This window comes from Molossus molossus, unplaced genomic scaffold (genome assembly GCF_014108415.1).
Source record: "Molossus molossus isolate mMolMol1 unplaced genomic scaffold, mMolMol1.p scaffold_m16_p_19, whole genome shotgun sequence".
Lineage (NCBI taxonomy): Eukaryota > Metazoa > Chordata > Mammalia > Chiroptera > Molossidae > Molossus > Molossus molossus.
In genome coordinates this window covers 30,839,186-30,859,299 of record NW_023425354.1, presented here as the reverse complement: position 1 = coordinate 30,859,299, position 20,114 = coordinate 30,839,186, and the positions used below count along the sequence as shown (strand labels likewise).

Here is a 20,114-nt window from a genome sequence, read left to right as displayed (position 1 = left end):
TTATGTTTCTGAAATATCCTAACTAACTTGTTAATCAGGAAAGAAACCGGATTTGCTTAAATCTGTTCAAGGCTGACATTCTGAAATTTTAAACTGGAAATAACTTCCTGGCGTATTTGGAAAGGTTCAGATTATGAAGAACCTAAAGTGGCTTGGGGAGGTGTCCTTTTTGTTGAAAACTTAAAGATTGTGTTCAGTAATTTAAGCAGTTATAAATACAGCTTTAAAAAGGCAATGTCTATTTAAGCAAACTTTTTGTTGTTGCTTTCGGTATTGTTTTGTGGAAGGAAAAGAGGAATTGATTATATAAAAACTAACAATTATACAAAACTTAGGGTGAAGCTACTTCTATTTCAAATGGATATCTTTTAACTATACCTACTTTGCCATGGTTGTTTTTAAAAATCAGTGGTATATATTGAGAATGTCAGTCATGAGCTTAGTGTTTAAGTATCTCACTTGCAGTTATTTGCATGATTAGTCTTGTGTATCTTGGTATCTTAGTTTTTGCTGTGTCAATTCAAAAATATTTGGTAAAAAAAAAACAAACCTCAAAACTTATTGACATCAGTTTTGTTTTGATCAGCTGGTTTTGTGTAGTATTTCTGGGACCAAAAAAATTTAAATACTATTAAAATATAGAACAGATGTTTGGAGCTGGAAAGACGGTGTTTATGGAAGATTTGTGTGCTTTTGTATTTTAAATTCTTCAGGCTGCTGGTAAGGCAATTTCTATTGCACACTTTTTTCTTCATGTTTCTTAACTAGTGTAGCATGTGGTATGTTTAAGTACTTTATTCTGTGCTTCATAATTCCAATATGAACACTATATATTAGTAAACAGGTAACCTAAATTGTGTATTTTAGTTACTTGGCCTAATCAAGCATAACCAAAGGGATTTTTTTGTGTTTTGGTACTTTTCTCATTAAACTTAAATAAAAAGGGTATATTGGTCATATTTCATGTCTTTTGAAAATATAGAGAGTTGTGAAGCATGTTCATTTGCCTACACTAGAAAAATAGGGTGCCTGCCTATAGGTTGCTGTTTAACTGTGGAATATTTGAGAAACAATTCCATCTCCTTTTTTAACTGTCAAACATTTTGGCATAGTTCACTCCAGTTTGTTACTTTCTTTCTTTTTTTTTGGCTTTGTTATAATGCTAACATTGTAACGTGTTCTGGTCATTGGAAACAAGAGCTCATAGTTGAGTGATGTAATACAATAACAATAACATATAGTAGTCGGTTTGCTTCAAGGAATTTAGATAGCCAAATAACTGATACTTGTTGCTTACCTTTCTAGGGCTTTTGTCTTGCTCTATATGACCATTACTGCAACAGTAAAGCACATACAATAGAGCACTTGTTAACTTAATCCTCCTGCCTGATTCACTCATGAAAAGTAGTGCTTGCTATATGTTTGAAGATCTTAGGATCCCTGTGCTAGGGCTTATTGACTTTGTAACATCAATACTTAGTTCAAAAGCCGATATACAGTGAGTTTTGGGGGCTAGCAGTATCCCAGCCTCTACTCTACTGAAAGTTATAATCTTGACGATCTCCTGTAAATCGGAGATGTGGAATTTATGACACTTTGAGACATTACATTGTAAAATAGCTTGTTTTATGTTCCTGAAGCTATCTTGTTCTGTGTTAAAGCTACTAATGGTCTCAACGTAAGCTTTAAATAAACGTATTTCATTAGAGCTGGTTTGCACTGTGTAATTTTTTCTTTTTAAATGTGTACTATTGGATATAATTGCTTCCTTCCCTTTTACTCCCTCATTTGTCCAACCCTTGGCTCCCTTATGTTGAACATTTTCCAGTACTCTTACAAGTTTAAACACTGCATTTATTTAAAAAAAGAATTAATTCTTATTGCTTAGACTTTTTATTAGCTAAATGAAGAGGCTCATACAGGTAGGGTACTTGTTGAAGCGGAGTACTTTACTTCATCTCGAAGTGCTAATCCTGTGAAGTTGTCCCTTCTAGCTGCATATTCCCCAACATTGGCCAACCCTGGTACCACACAGCAGCTCAGAGCACTGCGATATATACTCATGTCATGAGCATCATACCACTCGTCGGTCTTTTCATCATAGCACTCAACATTAAAGGTGGTGGTAAAGCCATTAAAGCCACCCACCACAAACAAGAGGTCGTCTACCACCTCAATGCCAAAATTGCTACGAGGATTAAACATAGTGGGGATTGTGCGCCAAGTGTTAGCCACTGGGCTGTAGGCTTCTGCACTCCTAAGTCGATTAGCGCCATCAAAGCCGCCTACCTGTGGACAGCAACGGAAACATGATTGACTGTTAACCATTGATTCTGTTCACCTAGGAGGCCCTCTTAGAGGAGGACTAGTGATTTCATACCTCCCTCTTCCACTGTCTTCATGGAAAAAAACGTCAAATGCTTACCAGTGGTAGTATAAACCTATTTCCTAATAAAAAATTGAGGGGTATCATTTTTGTTGTGGTACAAGATAAACTCACCGCATATACGTGTTCTCCATAAGCAATTACACCTATTCCACTCCTCCTGCTTCTCATGGGTGCTATGACTGTCCACTGATTACTCTCAGTGTTGTACACTTCTGCTGTAAACAGGCATTCATTTCCGTTAAACCCACCACATATGTAGACCTGTGTGAAGACAGTTGCAAGATTATTAAAATTATTACCTCTGGGGTATGAAAGGTTATGTATGTGGTATGGGGGGTGCACTTTTGGTGCCAGTCTGTACACTCTAAGTTTCTTTTTTTTAAATTTTTTATTGATTTTGGAGCTAGAGGAAGGGGGAAAGAGAAACATCGACCCACTTCTCCACCCGTTCATGCACTCATTGGTTGACCCTTGTATGTGCCCTGACCAGGGATCGAACCCACAATCCTGGCGCCTCGGAATGACACTCCATCCAACTGAGCCACCTGGCCAGGGCCACTCCGAGTTCCTCTTTTCCACATGTGCATGCATTGTTTTTTATTTATTTTTATTTTTTTATGGTTATACTAACAGTTTATTACAGTGAAAGGATGCAAATAACTCAGCCAGGGGGAGAGATTCATGGGGCAGAATAAGTAAAATAAGAGCCACTTAGTCATTTTGAGGCAGGCGTTAGAACTGCCAAGAGTACTGCCACCTCTGGTTTCCACCCACCCCCAAAAAAAGAAGAGCATTCTTTTGGGGCTTGTTTACTTTCAGATCTCCCACTCCCCCCGCCCCCCAGCTTTTACCTTTCCGTAGAGTGTTGTGGCACTCGCGTCACTCCTCTGTTCATGCATGGGGGCAATGAGTGTCCATTGATTGGTCTCTGGCTCATAACGTTCAGCAGTGTTGAGACGCACGTAGCCATCAAATCCTCCCATGGCGTAGATGAAATTGCTGAGGACTGTCACGCTGACATAGCAACGTCTGGAGTGCATTGGGGCTACCTGGTGCCAAGTTTTCTTGACTGGGTCAAAACGCTTAACGCTATTGAAATAGTCTACGCTATCGAACCCCCCAATGATATAAACGTAGCCTTTCAAGTAGGCTGCCCCGTGGTAGGCACGGGGACTTTCTTCCTCACAAGTGACATTCACCCATCTGTCTGCCCGAGCATCATATGCCTCAATGGCATTGGTAGGGCTCCCACCACTCCAGCCACCAATTGCGAATAGGATGGCATAGGGCAGGCGGGGCCTGGTGAGTGGGTTGGTGAAGTCAGAATTAGAGGGTCCATTCATGTTTAGGTCATACATGGCCTTTAGGGCATTAATAATGACTGGCTTGCATTCCTCGCTGTCTTTGACATAGTCATTCATCTTAACATTGTTCATGAAGTACTCAGCATGCATTAGGGCCAGGCGAACCTAAGAAGGAAATGCAGCAAGTCATTTAAAATGAGGTGGAAATGCCTATATCTTTAACCCCTTGTTTTACAGCCTGCCTTTGAATTGCTGTAGGGTTATATTTTGTTCTGTTTTGTTTTGAAATTTACAACTCCCAGCTTAAATACATTTGGATGCTGAGGATGAGCTAGAAAATGATCAGCAAGCTAACCCATTCCTTGGCCACTAGACCAAAAAAAAAGCTGTAGTAATTGTTCTGTAAGTGAATATCTGTCTCTATATGTAAAATAACATGAATTAGCACCAAATGGCTACTAGTCCAGTTTCTCTCTCGGGTTTGGGGAAACTCAAGAATGGACAAAGGGCCCGGCCAGCTTGGCTCAGTGGTTGAGTGTCCACCCATGTACCAAGAGGTCGCTGGTTCGATTCCCAGTCAGGGTACATGCCCAGGTTGTGGGCCCGATCCCCAGTGTGGGGCATGCAGGAGGCGACCAATTGATGTTCTCTCTCATCGATGTTTCTATCTCTCTCCCCACCCCCTTCCTCTCCCTCTAAAATCAATAAAGAAAAAAAAAGAATGGACAAAGGTAAAAGGAAGCCCCTCTAGAATTTGTTGGAAAGCCTTGCCTTCTCCCTCCCCCACAGCCAGGGAGAATTTTGGTGAAAGAATATAATAGTGGGGGAATGCCCTGGCTGGTGTGGCTTGGGTGGTTAGAGCATCATCCCATACACCATAAGGTTTTGTATTCGATTCCCAATCCTCAGATGTTTCTTTCTCTCTCTCTCTCCTCTCTCTCAAATCAATAAAAAAATAAAAGAACATAACTGGAATAAAAGGAACTAGCAATGCCAAGGACAAAGAAAATTGCAAAATCCCAGAACCTAGTAGGAGATGCCTTCTATATAAGTATATGTAAATACAGCCCTGGAAGCTGTCAACCATCTGAATATGGCTCTTAGGACAATCCCTTTGGGATAAATGAATCCAAAGTGAGCAATTAAGCATCCCACAAAAATAATTAAACTTGACCTTGGGGAGCAAAACTGAAATATGCTGCTTCCTATTTTGGGGGTCATGAGCAATCCATTTTAAAATGGCCTCAAATACAGCATCTTCTTGTTTGACGTTTAGCTCATCTTTCTCAATGATATCCTTCAGCTCAGTGACTGAGAGCTCCAAAAACTCTGCTGAGACTTTCACCATCTCCTCGAAGTTGTGCAGTATGAACATGTAGGCCTTCTGCCTTAGTTCTGGGCAGTAGTAGTAGTCCGTGAACTTGCAGATGCCGATACAATTATCCAAACACAGCTCTGACTTGAGGAACTCACAGCAACCCCTTACAATACCCATGATGTTAAATTGGTCTGCAGCAGCCAGCAGCTTCTCTACGTTGTCAGGTGTGATAGGGACGGTCCTGGTGTACGCGTATTCAATAATTAGTTTCATCATGTCGGGGGAAATGCCAGGAATGTTGTATACCTTCTTTTCAGTGTTGTTCCAGCCACTTGTAAACAAAGCTCTGGAAAAAGGAAAGAAACTAGCAATCACTGAAACATTCCTCTCCAGTTTGCCATGTTCTCCCTCACTTTTTTTTCTTTTTTTCTTTATTGATTTTAGAGAGAGAGGAAGAAATAGGGAGAGAGAGAGAGAAACATCAATGAGAAAGAACATCGATTGGCTGCCTCCTGCATGACCCCCACTGGGGATTTGGCCCACAACTTGGACATGTGCCTTGACTGGGAATCGAACTGGCGACCTCTTGGTGCATGGGTCAACGCTCAACCACTGTGCCACACTGGCCGGGCTCCCCCACTTCTTGTTGAGAGTTTGGACATTTTCTAAAGAGTACGTTGGGAATAAATCGGCATGGGGAGGGGGAGGGCAGACTGTTCTTTATACAATGGGAAAGAGAACTTTTCCAAGAACTTTGACTTTGGTCACTCTTCTCTTCATGATAACTAGGCCATCTTCCCATTTTGTGAATGGAAAAACTGGGATCCAGAGCTAGAAGTAAGACCCAGGTCTCTTCTGTCCCAACTCATTGCCCACCAAATTCTACCCCTTAAATTAAGGAAATTAGGAGGGGGGGGGTCAATGGGAGAGGAAGGGGACATTTGTAATACTTTCAACAATAAAGATAAATGTAATTAAGGAAATTAAACTTAAGCAATATATTTAAAAAATAAATAATCTGCAATCAACACATGTCCATAATCACTTCTATTGCTACCACCTTGGTCCAAGCTACCACTCTCTCTCGTCTAGATTGGGAGTAACCTCCTAACTAATTTGTTCTTGACACCTCCAGACTTTAGTCTTATCCAAGGCACCAGTGTTCCTCTTAAACTCAAAATCTTCCCTTCTTACTCAGAGTAAAATACAAAGTCCTTACCAGGGACTACACATGTCCCATGGGATCTAGACCAGTCACACCTCTCTGACAGTATTTCTTCCCACCTTCCCCTTCACTCCGTTTCAGCCCCACTGGCCTTGTTTTTCTTGAATACGTACATCAGAGATGCTTCCATCTTTGGTCCTTTACCTGCTGTTCCCTCTGCCTGGAAAGCTACCCCAGATCTCTGTATTTCTCACTCTTTTATTCCCTTGAAGTCTTTGCTCAAATGTAACTTTGTCAGCAAAGCGGTAATACTATTTAGAGTTGCCATCCATCACTCCCTATCTGTTATTTCTTAGTACTTATAATCTGATATGACTTTTTAAAAATTTAATGCCTGTTCCCCTTACCAGAAGATTAGCTTCAGGAGAACAAGAATGTTTTATCTCTTTATTTATTTCCAGTACCCGCTATAGTGCTTGTCACAAAATAGGCACTCAAATAATTATTGAATAAGTAAATGACTACTATTCCACTAGGTAGCTAGGTAGTTTTCTAGGTGTTGAACAAGACAATTCCCTTCCCTAATATATTTTGCTTCCTTTTTCTAGGAGGTTTCAGGGAATATGGGCTTAGAAATCAAATGCTTCTCTAGAGCAGGGGTCTATAAATACAGCCTCTGGGCCAAATTCCACCCAGGTCTTCTTTTTTGAATTACCCATGAGGTAAGAATGGTTTTTACATTTTTTAATGGGAGGAAAATGAAGAGAGTATTTTGTGGCACCTGGAAATTATAATAGTAATTATAATTCAGTGTCCATAAATAATTTTGTTGGAACACAGCTGTGTGCTTTCATTTAGTATTGTCTATGGCTGCTTTCCCACCAGCAGACTGGAGTAGTTGCATGCGACAGAGACTGTATGGCCTGCAAAGCTTAAAGTATGTGCTGTCTGGTCTTTTTGTAGATTCCGCTGTAGATCAAGATGGGAATTTTTAGCAACAGGTGGGACACATTTATCATATCTTGATTGGAATTGATTACGCAAACATTTTTAGCTCATAAACAAAATAGCCCTCTTCCATTTCCCAGGTTACAATGGTTTGTACCCCAATTCCCCTTTTTCTCCTGACAAATATTTCTGTGGTTCTTTCCCTGCTTCCCCCTGCCCATCCATCCCCTCAATCTTTGTTAATTTATCACCCTGTTCAGGCTCACCTCTCCTGGGATAGGGGCATAGGATGGCCGAAGTGGCATTATCATCTCAGTTCAAGTAGGAAACCCAGTATGGGAGCTCAACTTTCCCAAAGGTTGATTTGAATAAGAATCAAAGGGGAAAAGCAGCTGGCCCACCAATAGTTGGTTGGAACCCTATTGAAAACCAGAAAGAAGAGGGTCTAGCTCTAGTTGTGCCTCTTCAGTTGACAAAGGAGCCAGGCTACAGAGCCCAGAACTTTGACAGTGTCCCTAAACTTAAGATGGTGGGTTGGGAAAAATGAACCAAGATGTCTAAAATGCACCCAATTCCCCCTTAGGCTTAATTCGGCAACCCTGTTTATACCTAAAGTAGGAACTGCAGCTACAGAGGATGTTCTTGTGGGCATTGAACTCAAAGCCATTGACCTTGATGACCACGTCGCAGAGCTTGCCCTCTAGCCTAAGCTCGTTGAAGATCTCACAGGTCATCGCACTCATCTTCCTCTCCATGTGAGGTTGGTGGAAACGTGTGGAGGCCGCCGTGCTCTCCATCTCCATGGCACCCTGGGACCAGCCGAGAGAGGCTGTTTTCCTAGGGTGTCGGGGAGGGTTGTGGGGGGCCCCTTTAGCCAGCTGTCGCTCCTTTTCCCTACTACATCTTTCATGAAGGGTCCATCAGGCAGCCCAAGTTCCAGAATCCTGGGCCCGCAGTGAGATCACTCTCAGGATTGTGCTCTCAGGTTCTGGAATTCTCTCCTGTCCTTGTCCTCCTTCCTTCTCCCCTCCCCCACCACACTATTAGGCTGAAGATCACCCCACACCTCCATTGGTATCCTTTTTTTTCCTTCTTTATTGATTTTAGAGAGAGAGAGGAACATCGATGAGAGAACATTGATTGGCCACCTCCTGCATGCCCCCCACTGGGGATCTGGCCCACAACCTGGGCATGTGCCCTGACCAGGAATCGAACCTGTGACCTCTTGGTGCATGGGTCGAATCTCAGCCACCCAGCCACACAGGCAGGGCCCATCGGTGTGCTTGTCCCGGGAGCAGGACTGTGACCACCAACACCATATAAGAGTTTTTATTAATTCTGGTTCCTGTTGCCCAGTTTGTGTATCTGTAGCACCCATTTACCTTCTTCTACAGCTCCTCACTTGGCTCCCCAGACACGGAGTTCAAGGAAACAAAGAGGAGGCAGAAGGGAGAAGCAAAATTGATTAGAACTGCCTTCCTGCCCTCTGGACATGAGGCAGTCACTCATTTTCTTCTGCAGAGGAGTGGGTCCAGAAACACCTTCTGGATGTTTAACAGAACTCACTCTATGGCTCCTCCACATCCCTTCCCAACCTGCGGCTTTTTTTGTCATGCAAACTGCAAGCCTGGAAACGTCCACGCTTGCTAGGATTTTTGCTCTAGAAAGAGTGGCACCCAATGGTAACCCCAATTCCTTGGGATCGTCACCCTGCTCAACACGGGGCCCTCACCCAGGGTCTTGCCCGCCCGCAGCGAGCAGCACCGCGCTCCAGGGCCATCAGCCTCTCCGGGCCCCGCCAAGTGCGGCCCCGCGGTCCCCGGCCGGGGGCGGGAACGACGCCTGCGCAGTGCGGCCTGGGCAGCCGGGCGCAGCTCACCCGGCTGCGAGCACCATGGCGGAGGAGGTGAGGCAGGAGGAATCGTACCGCGTGGCGCGGTCCCCGACCCCCCGGGCGCGCCCAGGCCCCCAGCAGGGCGCCGAGGCCCCACCGCGCCTCTCCGGCCAGTAGGCGCCCCCAGCCCGGCCGGAGCCCCCGCTCCACCCCCGCGACCCCGGCCCGGGCGAGCCCGGGCTCCCCTTAGGCCCAGCGCGGTGCCGGGGTCAGCCAGTTTCTCGGGTCTCGGGACAGGTGAACACCCTCATGAAGGCCACGGTCCTGATGCGGCAGCCCGGGCGGGTGCAGGAGATCGTGGGCGCCCTCCGCAGGGGCGGGCGAGACCGCTTACAGGTACCGCTGGGCGAGGGCGGGCCGGCGGGTCGCGGGTGGCTGTGCAGGCGTCCTGCCCCGGTGCCTCCCCGCGTTGTTGCGACACCTGCAAGCTGGCAGCCCCTAGAAATGGCCAGGGCCTGAGGGACAGCAGGTGGGCTTCTCCTGTTTTGCGTTGGGAGAGAGCCCACCTGCCCTAAAACCTAGAGTTCCGATTTCTCAATAAGATCATGCTGCTTCCTCTAATTAGACAAAGCTCCCACACCGGCCCGGGGGACTTATTCTCCACACTGGCCCAGGCCAGCGGGCTCCCCAAGAAGTTGCAGATGTGGATCACTGGGATAGATGCAGGGCATTGGGAGGGATGCTATTGAAAGCCAAACGTTGGGCCTCCTCGGGGTTAGCGCTGTCTTAACTAGGATTAGTCTTCCTGCCCTCTGTAGCCCTGGCTAACTCCCCCAGGGCTTTGCCCACAGTCTGGACGCGAGCGCTTAGACTTCCATAGTCATGCTCCCAGGTTGACAACAGTGCTACATCAGGAGGAGCCTATCTAGGCATCATCTCTCTTTTGCATTTTAGGTCATTTCTGATTTTGACATGACCTTGAGCAGGTTTGCATATAATGGAAAGCGATGCCCTTCTTCCTACAGTAAGTTACATACTAGCTTGCTTTGTTGGGCTTGACAAGATGATGGCTTCTAAGGGGTGAGTGAACTGAGCTTTGTATTTTTGCAGATATTCTGGATAACAGCAAGATCATCAGTGAGGAGTGCCGGAAAGAGGTGAGTTACTCCCCTTTTTTGCTCAGAGTCACTATCATATATTACTTCATATGGTTCTTGATAGAGACCTTAGAAGATTAATTGAAAAATAATTTTTTTATTGTTCTTTTGCTCAGGTGGACCTAGTTTTAATACACTGGGATAGCTTTTCTTTGTTGGCCAAGACATATTGTTATGGGAAGGAGAACTTGGCCCTGAGCAGGTCTGCCTAGAGTCAGCTGGTACTGTGTGGGTTCTAGATAGAATGGGAGGAAGGGGTGGGAGGGAGGGAGGGAGGGAGAGAGAGAGAGAGAGAGAGAGAGAGAGAGAGAAACATTGATGTGACATTTAAATTGGTTGCTTCTCACATGACCCCTACTGGGATCGAACCTGCAACCCAGGTACATGCCCTTGACTAGGAATCAAACCCAAGACCCTTCGGTCTGCAGGCCAATGCTCTAACCAAGAGGTTCTCAACCTTCCTAATGCCATGACCCTTTAATACAGTTCCTCATGTTGTGGTGACCCCAACCATAAAATTATTTTTGTTGCTACTTCATAACTATAATTTTGCTACTGTTATGAATCGCCATCGGAAATATGTGTTTTCTGATGGTCTTAGATGACCCCTGCAAAAGGGTCGTTCGACCCCCAAAGGGGTCGCAACCCACTGGTTGAGAACCACTGCTCTAACTGGTGAGCCAAACTGGCCAGGGCGTGTGTGGGTTCTTGACTTCATGCAAGAAAAATTTCGCAACATGAGTCTAGGTGAATTTTAGAGGATGCTTATTAAAGTTGGGGACAATGAAACAAGGAATGGCTGGGAAATGAGCCGAAGCTGGCCTGCTTTGGCTCACTAAGAAGTCAGAGAAAAGGGGGCCTTGGGGACAGGTTCAGGGGGGTGCCCGGGATGACTGCTGCTGCCCATTGTTGCCCTGGTTGCAAGCCTCGTGGGGTCCCTTAGAGTTTAGGAGATGCATACCTGTAGGGAGAAAGGGGGGCCAGGAAGGGGGTAGACTAGCTCCTGGGAGGGAGAGCCAGCAGTGCCAGGTCCTTTGTCTTGAGCCTTTTATGTTTTGTTTTTACAATCCTCACCGGAGGATATTTTTTCTATTTATCTTCAGATGGAGTGACAGGGAGGGAGAGGGAGAGAGAGAGAGAAAGAGGGAGGGAGAGAAACAGAAACATTGCCCTGGCCAGTTGGGCTCAGCGGTTAGAGCGTTGGCCTGTGGTCCAGAGAGACCCGGGTTCGGTTCCCGCTAAGGGCATGTACCTCAGTTGCAGTTTTTCCCCAGCCCTGGTTGGGTCGTGTGGTGGCAGCCACTCGATGTGTCCCTTTCACGTCGATGTTTCTCTCTCTCTCTCTTCCTCTCCCTCCCGCTCTATCTGAACAAAAAATGAAAAAAATGTCCTCGGGTGAGGATAAACAAAAAGAGAGAAACAGAAACATTAACAGGTTGCCTCCCACATGACCCTGACCAGGGCCAGGGATGAGCTGCAACCAAGGCATGTGCCCTTGGCTGAAATCGAACCTAACTCATTGGTCCATGGGCCGATGCTCTAACCCCTGAGCCAAACCGGCCAGGGCTTATCTCTTTCTTACAGTCAAGAATCTTAGGGGAGGATTTCAGCAGAATATTCATCAGTTTTCTAGGTGTGCTTCTTCAGGATTGTGGTCTCCACTGATTAGCCAGTGTTAGGTCAGGGGGTCCTTAATCATTGCAGCTGGTCCTGGTGTGGCCCTCCTGGTTTTGCTGCTTTTCTGGGTCTGGAGCTGAACTACAACTGCGGCCTAGATGTTACTTCTAGGGAGGTGACCTCCTTCTTTTTTTAATATGCTTTTATTGATTTTTTGATAGAGAGGAAGGGAGAGAGAGAAACATCAATCAGCTGCCTCCTGCACACCCCCTACTGGGGATCAAGCACGAAACCTGGGCATGTGCCCTGACTGGGAATTGAACCCAGTGACCTCTTGGTGCATGGGATGATGATGCTCAATCCACTAAGCCGCACCATCTGGGCCTAGGGAGGTGACCTTCTGTATCTGCTGTAAATTTAACCCTTTTTGGACCCTTGGTCATGGACTCCATTTGATCTCATAATAGTCTGAGACCTTGCATATATTAAAATTCTACATCCAGTCAATTTCCATTTGTATTGGGCACTGGGCCCTGTGTTACACACGATCCCTCTCCAGAAGGTGGCAAGTTCTGGCATGTGAAAGAGGCGCCTACAGGTGCTGGTACAGTCGTTCACTTGATGTTGGCAGTGTGATGGAGTCATCCACTAACATGCTGTGTCCCAAAGTGCAGTCCACTGGTTCCACTTTTGGGGGAGTTTTGCCATATCTGTATATTTCTTTTACTAAATATATATATATTTTTAATCCTCACCCCAGGATATTTTTTTATTTATCTTTAGATAGAGTGGGAGGGAAAAAGGGAGAGAGAAACATTGATGTGAGAGGGACACATAGACTGGTTGCCTCCTGCACAGCCCGACCAGGACAGTGGATGAACTGTAACCGAGGTATGTGCCCTTGACCAGAATGGAATCTGAGACTCTTTGGTCTACGGGCCGACGCTCTAACCGCTGAGCCAAACTGGCCAGGGAACTAAATTTTTTTTTAAATTGACCTGCTTTTAAAGATATGAATGTGATTAACTTACAAAAGAAAGAAACAATATTTGTGAAAGCATGAATTTGATGTGCTAGTTTTTTTTTTCCTAATGTACGTTAAAATGAACACACAACTACCAAACAGTGTTTATCCACGTATCCGCTAAAGTTAGCTTGCCTCCCACTTGAGAAAGTATCACATTTTGGAATACACAGCGTTAAATCAGCTCTTACTGGTTAAGCCCTGATGACTGAGCTAGTTAATAACAAAATCCTAGTCACCCTCTTATCTGATGGCAAAGCCCTTTGTGTTGCTGATTCTTAGACTTTACTTCTGGGTGAGTGCAAAGGGGTGTCTAGCTCTGCGGATCTAGTCTCTCCCTTACATGAAGTTGTAGGTGATACTTTTAGTTGTAGGTGATACTTTTCTCATATGAAACACTAGTTCTTTGCTGGGGAAAACTTGAGGGACTAATGGCTTTTCTCTTCCTTTGGATGACCCAGCTGAACAAGCTCCTTCACCACTATTACCCAATTGAGATTGACCCACACCGGACCATCAAAGAGAAGTTACCTCATATGGTGGAATGGTGAGTGATGGTGGTGGAGAGAGCTCCTGACCTTGCGGTGGTCTGGTCCTGGAGGGGGTGGATTTTTCTGAGCTTGGATGCGATGACAGGGCTTCCTTACCTTACTGGATCCTTAACGGAAGCCACAGGCCCACCTATGAGAACAGAGTCCAGACACGCCCAGAGCTGCTGTGACTGCTGCTCGAGTGGGGGCCCACCAAGAATCCTTGGGGTGAGTTAGAAGCCCCTTGGTTTGGGGGAATTTGTGCTTTGGGGAGATAACCTTCCAATAGAAACCAGTATCACTGAAAGAGCCCCAGTTCTCCAGCATGGGGTCACCGAGGAAGGATTCAGAAGAGCTTTGACTTCAGCAGTTAACTCACCCACCTCTTGTCTCTCCGTTTTGTTGCTTCCTCACCCTCTTTTGTTTTTTCAATCCTCTCCTGAGGATATTTCCATTTATCTTTAGATAGAGTGGGAGGGAGAGAGAGAAAAAAATAATCTACATGAGAGACATATCGATTGGCTGCCTCCTGCACGACCCCCACCAGGGCCAGGGACCAAATTGCAACCGAGGTACATGCCCTTGACTGGAATTGAACCTGCGACTCTTTGATCCATGGGCCAACACTCTAACCACTGAGCAAAGTGGCCAGGGCTCACCCTCTTTTTTTTTAAGGGTCCTCCAGGAAATGACTCTGTAGAAAGGATGCGGCCACCTCCATTGTCAATACTTCCAGAGGGGACTTGGCCCTGAAAAGGGAAAGGTCACTTTACTTCGTGATTTGAATTTGGGGTTTTGTGGGGTGTTTGTTTCTAGGTGGACCAAAGCACATGATCTCCTGTGTGAGCAGAAGATTCAGAAGTCTCAGATAGCCCAGGTGGTTAGCGAGTCCAATGCAATGCTTAGGTAAGCTTCTTGCTCTGGAAAACATTTGAAACTGGTTTGCTCACAAAAAGAGGCTGGAAGGAATGGAGAGGAGTTAGTTGCTGGTAGACTTAGAACAGACCTAACCATGAGCACCTGAAGTGGGGAAGGTCTTGCTTTCCCTCTCTGGATACACCTGAAGGATTGTCTACCTTGGGTGCTTCCTAGGGAGCAGTCTGCTGGTTGTGGATGTAGTGTGAGTGTGAGCAAGGCTTCATCTCCTAGAACAAACAGCATTTAGCTCATTTTTCCCAAAGGTAAAAAGACTTTTGGGGTTACCATGTTGACTGGTGTTCTTTATCCAGGAACGGGAATTGGCTGGCCTGGGACCCTTGATCGTGGACAGCCCCCACAGTGCAGCAGTCTCTGCTGGCGCATTCTTTACTGGAGGAGGGACGGGGGCACATAGAGGAAGGAGTCAGCATGTGTGTCTGTCCTTAAGGATCGTGTGCCCTAACTGGGGAGAGAGGCCAGCTCATGAAAAACTAAGAGAGTAGAGATGTGTGCAGACCAGTAAGTACTAGGGTGAGTTGCCCCAGGAGACTGCCCCTGTACAGTTGACCCTTCAACAACAAAAGTTTGAATGTGCGGATCCACTTAAATGTGGATTTTTTTTTAAATAAATGTACAGTTGGCCCTTTGAGTTTCACGTCTGTGGATTCAGCCAACCTCAGATTGAACACAGTATTTTGACCTGCAGTTAGGAGTCCACAGATGTGGAGGCCAACTGAATGCATTGCTGTACGCCATTTTATTTAATTAATTAATTTATTTTTCATTTGATTTTTTGGGAGAGAGAAATAGAAACATCAATGTGAGAGGGAAAGATCCATCGGCTGCCTCCTGCACGCCCCCTACTGGGGATCGAGCCCGCAACAAAGGCAGGTGCCCTGATGGGGAATCGAACCAGAAACCTTTTGGTGCACAGGACCATGTCCATCCGAGCCACAGCGACCAAGGTTATGCCATTTTATATAAGGGACTTGAGCAGTCTTGGATTTTGGTGTCCACAGGGATCTTGGAAACAATCCTTCTGCAGATAGTGAAGGACAACTGTAGCTAAGTTTCTGAGATGTCCAAAGTTGTACATGGATTTTCGACTGCACAAGGGGTCAGCACCCCTTACCCTCCTGTTATTCAGGGGTCAACTGTAGTACAGAAACAACAACCAAAAAAAATATGAACCCATTCATATGAAGTTCTGGGACAGGCAGAGCTCATCGGTGATATGAAGTCAGAATAGGGGAGGATGGCGTTGCCTGGGAGGGACAGGAGGGAACATTAACCTGGCTGGTAATTACATGGGTGTGTACATATGTCAATATTAACAGAGCTGAGCACTCAAGATTAGTACACTTTAATCACTTACTATACGTATTTTGTACCTTAATTAAAATTTTTTTTTTTAATATAAAAATATATAACCCAAGTAGAAAATAGAGAACAGTAGTAGAGGCAGCGCCATTTCAGAACCCATTTCTCTCTTCAGGGACGGATACAAGGCGTTCTTCAACACCCTCTACCAAAATAACATCCCCCTTTTCATCTTCTCCGCGGGTATTGGTGATATCCTGGAAGAAATTATCCGGCAGATGAAAGTGTTTCATCCCAACATCCACATTGTGTCTAACTACATGGATTTTGACGAAGATGTGAGCCAAATCTCTTTGGGCTGGGAATGGACGAGGGTGGGAACCACCAGCCAGGGCGCTTCACCCTAAACATTAACCCTATCCTGGGGAGGGAAGGAAGGGGCAGGCATGCTGATGTCTTTGTCCCCAGGCAGTTATTTATTTATTTATGCCCACTAAACACAGTTACTTTTTTTTTAAATCCTCACCCAAGGATTATCATCAGTTAGAGTGGGATGGAGGGGGAGAGAGAGAGGGAAAGAGAGAAACGTCGACTGGTTGCCTCCCACATGACCCTGACCATGGCCAGGGACGAACCGCAACTGAGGTATGTGCCTCTGACCAAAATCGAACCCGCAACTCTTTGGTCCACCAGCCGATGCTCTAACCGCTGAGCCAAACCAGCCAGGGCTAAAGACAGTTACTTTTTTTTATTTTTATTTTTTAAAGGGAGGAAGAGCCCAGCCGGTATGGCTCAGTAGTTGAGTGTTGACCCATGTACCAAGAGGTCGCCGGTTCGATTCCCGGTCAGGGCACATGCCCAGGTTGTCAGCCAAATCCCCAGGGGGGGGGCATGCAGGAGGTGACCAGTTGATGTTCTCTCATCAATGTTCCTAGCTCTCTCCCTCTCCCCTCCTCTCTCTCTAAAAATCAATAAAGAAAAAATATTTAAAATAATAAATAAATAAATAAAAGGGAGGAAGAGAGAGAGAGAGAGAGAAACATCAACATGAGAGAGACACATTGACTGGTTGCCACCCTCACAATCCCAACTGGGGCCGGGGATGAACCGCAACTGAGGTACGTGCCCTTAGCAGGAACCGAACCCAGGTCTCTCTGGTCCACAGGCCGATGCTCTAACCACTGAGCAAAACCGGCTAGAGCAAGACAGTTACTTTTGAAGGACCTGTTCTTTGTTGTTTGGCCAACAGTCAGGTCTCTGCCATGGGGGACCTAGTTTAGGTCCAGGCCCCATATCACTGTCATGGGTCACGGGCCATCCTAGGTACTCAAGGGCTTGGACTTCGCCTTGTTTTTATTTTTTTATTTTAAAGCTCTGTTTTTCTTTTAATCCTCACCCCAGGATACTTTTTTCAAATATCTTCAGATAGAGTGGGAGGGGGAGAGAGAGAGACAGAGAGAGAGAAACATTTGACATGAGAGAGACACATTGACTGGTTGCCTCCCGCACCAGGGCCAGGGACGAACCGCAACTGAGGTATGTGCCCTAGACTGGAATCGAACCTGCAACTCTTTGGTCCGCAGGCTGACGCTCTCACCGCTGAGCCAAACCGGCCAGGGCTCGCCTTGTTGTTAGAGGCGGAGGTGGGCTGCTCTGACTCACCCATGTTCTAATTTTTCTCCCTCAAAACCAGTGGCCAGAATTTCATGCCTTTGATTTATGGTTAGGACATGGCGCACAGCTGACGCTTAGAACATGTGTAACCTGAGCAACGCTTGTATCACAGGTTTCGTGCTTCCCCCAGAGTAGGTGACCCAAGGATATTTTTCCATTTATTTTTAGATAGAATGGAAGGGAGGGAGGGAGAGAGAGAAAGCCTTGATGTGAGAGAGACATATCAATTGGTTGCCTCCCGCAGGGCCCCAATTGGGGTCGGGGATCAAACCTGCAACCTAGGTATCACCCTTGACCAGGAGTCAAACCTGCGACCCTTTGGTCCGAGGGCCGACGCTCTAACTGCTGAGCCAAACCAACCAGGGCACTGACCAACAGTATATGATGGCTCTTGTTAGTTTAAAAGTTTCAACCAGGGCTTATAAACCTTTTCTGTAAAAGGCCAGGTGTCTTAGGCTGTATGGGCCATACAACCTCTGCTGTGCAGAAAAGCAGCCAGAGACAAGATGTAAACAAATGGGCCAGGTCTGGCCCATGGGCTCTACTTTGCCGACCCCCAGTTTAGACTACAGTGAGGTTTGGTGTTATCTGTGGCTTTCAGGGTTTCCTTTCCTCTGTGACGAGACAGTGGGAAACTGGCGCCGGATGGGTCCCTGTAGCCCTTGTGTCTGTGTCTTTTCTTGGCCACTTAGGGCTTCCTACAGGGATTCAAGGGCCAGCTTATACACACATACAACAAGAACAGCTCCGTGTGCGAGAACTCCGGTTACTTCCAGCAGCTTCAGGGTAAAACCAACATCCTCCTGCTGGGAGACTCCATGGGGGACCTCACCATGGCCGATGGGGTTCCTGATGTGGAGAACATTCTCAAGATTGGCTTCCTAAACGATAAGGTAAGTAGGGGACCAGGGCTTCCTCCCTCATGGCTGGCTTCGCCTTCAGTTCCTGTACACAAATGCTTGTCGAACACTTTCTGTGTGCTAGACCCTGCATGAAGTATCAGAGGGCCAGGGGAAGACGCAGGCTGTATTCCCAGGAGAATGCTCCATATTCTCATAGGAAAGCAAGATACCCAGCAATGAACAGGTTCAGAGATGGGGTAATGCCAGGCATTTCATTGGCGCCATTGGCGCCCACTCCTGCTGAGTGCTCACCATGTGCCAGGAACGTGACCCATTTAATCTTTACAACACTGTTGCACAGATGAAGAAACAGGCAAGGGGGTTAAATAACTTGCCCAAGGTGACAGTTTAGGAAAGGGCAGGCTGATTACCAGTCCTCCTAAATCATCCCTGTACGGCATGATTGAGATGAGAGATGTCGATGGTTGAGGATGTGGGTGTCCAATTCAGAGAAGAAAAATACGAGCACAGACCAGAGGCCAAGAGGGGTGAAAACAGTACGGCATCAGCTGGAGGCCGCCAGTCCTGCCCTCGGCCAGCACGTGCCTAAGTCCCCAGGAGTGCTTGAGTCTTGTGGAAATTCAGTCCAGACAGGCTAGAGGTAACGTCTGGGTTGTTTTTGTTTTTTCTTTATTGATTTTAGAGAGAGAGGAAGTGAGAGGGGAGGAGAGATAGACATATCGATGAGAGAGAACATCGATTGGCTGCCTCCTGCATGCCCCCAACTGGGGATCTGGCCCACAACCTGGGCATGTGCCCTGAAGAATCGGCGACCTCTTGGTGCATGGGTCCATGCTCAACCACTGAGCCACACTGGCTGGGCAATATCTCAAAAGGCAGCCCCTGTGATTTGAACTCTAGGGGATGTGTGGCTTGAATGCACTGCTCCCCCAGCCCCAGGTGCTTGAGAGTCAGGCAGTGGGTAGAGGGCAGGCATTTCAGGGACTCTCCGTCTCCCATCCCCCGGACAGGTGGAGGAGCGGCGGGACCGCTACATGGACGCGTATGACATTGTGCTGGAGAAGGACGAGACGCTGGACGTGGTCAATGGACTGCTGCAGCAAATCCTGCACCAGGGGCGTGTGGAGATGCAGGGCCTCTGAGTGCGCAGGCGCAGGGCCGGTCTCTGCAGGCCTTGGCGAGGAGGGGGGGCTGTGTGGAGATGCAGAGCCTCTGAGTGCGCAGGCACAGGGCCGGTCTCTGCAGGCCTGGCGAGGAGGGGCCTGCCCGCTGTGAGCCTGGGGTGTGCCGAGGACAGACAGTCCGAGAATCCACGGCTGCTGGGTCCTCACCTTCCCTCCTTCTTTCCCTGGCACATTCTGTTTGAGTTCTCCAAGGCCTGAGGGAGGCCCTGCCAGGTGGGAAGCTGCAAAAGCCATTCCAGGTGAATCAGACCTACAGTGCATTTGCATTCCAGGGATCATTTTGTGCAGGATTCTACTCAAAAATGTTTAAAATGGGAAGCTATTCTTCAAACAAATCGAATGTGTAAAGCAGATCAAAATAAAAAAAAGGAAAAATGAGAGCTGTTCTGATTTGGGGGTTGGGCAGACTCTGTACCCTTGGTCCTGGAGGTGCAGGAACCTTCGGGAAGCCACCAGGGCTCCATGGAACACAATTTAAAAACCACTGAATTAGCCCAGGAGATGCTCTGAGCACAGCCTAAATGTGTCTGGGGATCAGGGTGGGCAGGCAGGCTTGGAAGGTTGTGTTTCTGACCTGGAATGGTTTGACTCTCTTCTTCTTTTTTTTTTTTTATCCTCACCTGAGGACATCTTTCCATTTTTGTTCAGATGGGGGGCGGGGGACATCGACATGAAAGAGACAGATCAAGTGGCTGCCTCCCGCACAACCCCAACCAGGATGGGGGATGAATCGCAACTGAGGTATGTGCCCTTGACCTGGATCGAACCTGCGATTCATTGGTCCGTGGGCCAAAGCTCCAACCGCTGAGCCAAACCGGCCAGGGCTGTTTGACTGTATTCTGATGCTGCTGTTCAGTCAGGTCTGGTCA

General features: G+C 46.8%; 2 protein-coding genes across 3 annotated transcripts; one reads left to right on the top strand and one right to left on the bottom strand.

Moving 5' to 3' along the window:
• Positions 1-1,837: 1,837 nt before the first annotated feature.
• KLHL10 (kelch like family member 10) lies at positions 1,838-8,070 on the bottom strand. Of its 2 annotated transcripts, none has more exons than XM_036269326.1 (5): positions 7,796-8,031; positions 4,868-5,357; positions 3,241-3,858; positions 2,501-2,650; positions 1,838-2,289 (listed from the first exon to the last, which is right to left on the bottom strand). In XM_036269326.1, the coding sequence occupies exons 2-5, from the start codon at positions 5,285-5,287 to the stop codon at positions 1,915-1,917; spliced, it is 1,563 nt and encodes a 520-aa protein (XP_036125219.1). In that variant the 5' UTR covers positions 5,288-5,357; positions 7,796-8,031; the 3' UTR covers positions 1,838-1,914. The 2 variants fall into 2 exon arrangements, with proteins under 2 accessions (XP_036125219.1, XP_036125218.1); XM_036269325.1 differs by having other exon boundaries at positions 1,881-2,289; positions 7,734-8,070.
• A 925-nt stretch (positions 8,071-8,995) lies between these two features.
• On the top strand, positions 8,996-19,604 carry NT5C3B (5'-nucleotidase, cytosolic IIIB). The gene is made up of 8 exons (XM_036268702.1): positions 8,996-9,354; positions 9,913-9,982; positions 10,069-10,115; positions 13,218-13,303; positions 14,103-14,192; positions 15,700-15,862; positions 17,891-18,091; positions 19,072-19,604. Exons 1-8 carry the CDS (start codon positions 9,268-9,270, stop codon positions 19,201-19,203), a joined length of 876 nt encoding a protein of 291 aa, XP_036124595.1. The 5' UTR covers positions 8,996-9,267; the 3' UTR covers positions 19,204-19,604.
• The last annotated feature ends 510 nt before the right edge of the window (positions 19,605-20,114 follow it).

Bases quoted from the DNA above. Each gene is read 5' to 3' on its own strand.
- KLHL10 (XM_036269325.1), bottom strand. From the start codon at position 7,927: ATGGAGATGGAGAGCACGGCGGCCTCCACACGTTTCCACCAACCTCAC. The intron at 3,859-4,867 runs GTCAAGTTTAAT...TTTCCTTCTTAG, and splicing joins TTTCAGTTTTGCTCCCCAAG to GTTCGCCTGGCCCTAATGCA. The intron at 2,290-2,500 runs GTGAGTTTATCT...TGCTGTCCACAG, and splicing joins ATGGAGAACACGTATATGCG to GTAGGCGGCTTTGATGGCGC.
- NT5C3B (XM_036268702.1), top strand. From the start codon at position 9,268: ATGAAGGCCACGGTCCTGATGCGGCAGCCCGGGCGGGTGCAGGAGATC. The intron at 9,983-10,068 runs GTAAGTTACATA...GTATTTTTGCAG, and splicing joins GCGATGCCCTTCTTCCTACA to ATATTCTGGATAACAGCAAG. The intron at 15,863-17,890 runs GTGAGCCAAATC...TTGGCCACTTAG, and splicing joins ACATGGATTTTGACGAAGAT to GGCTTCCTACAGGGATTCAA.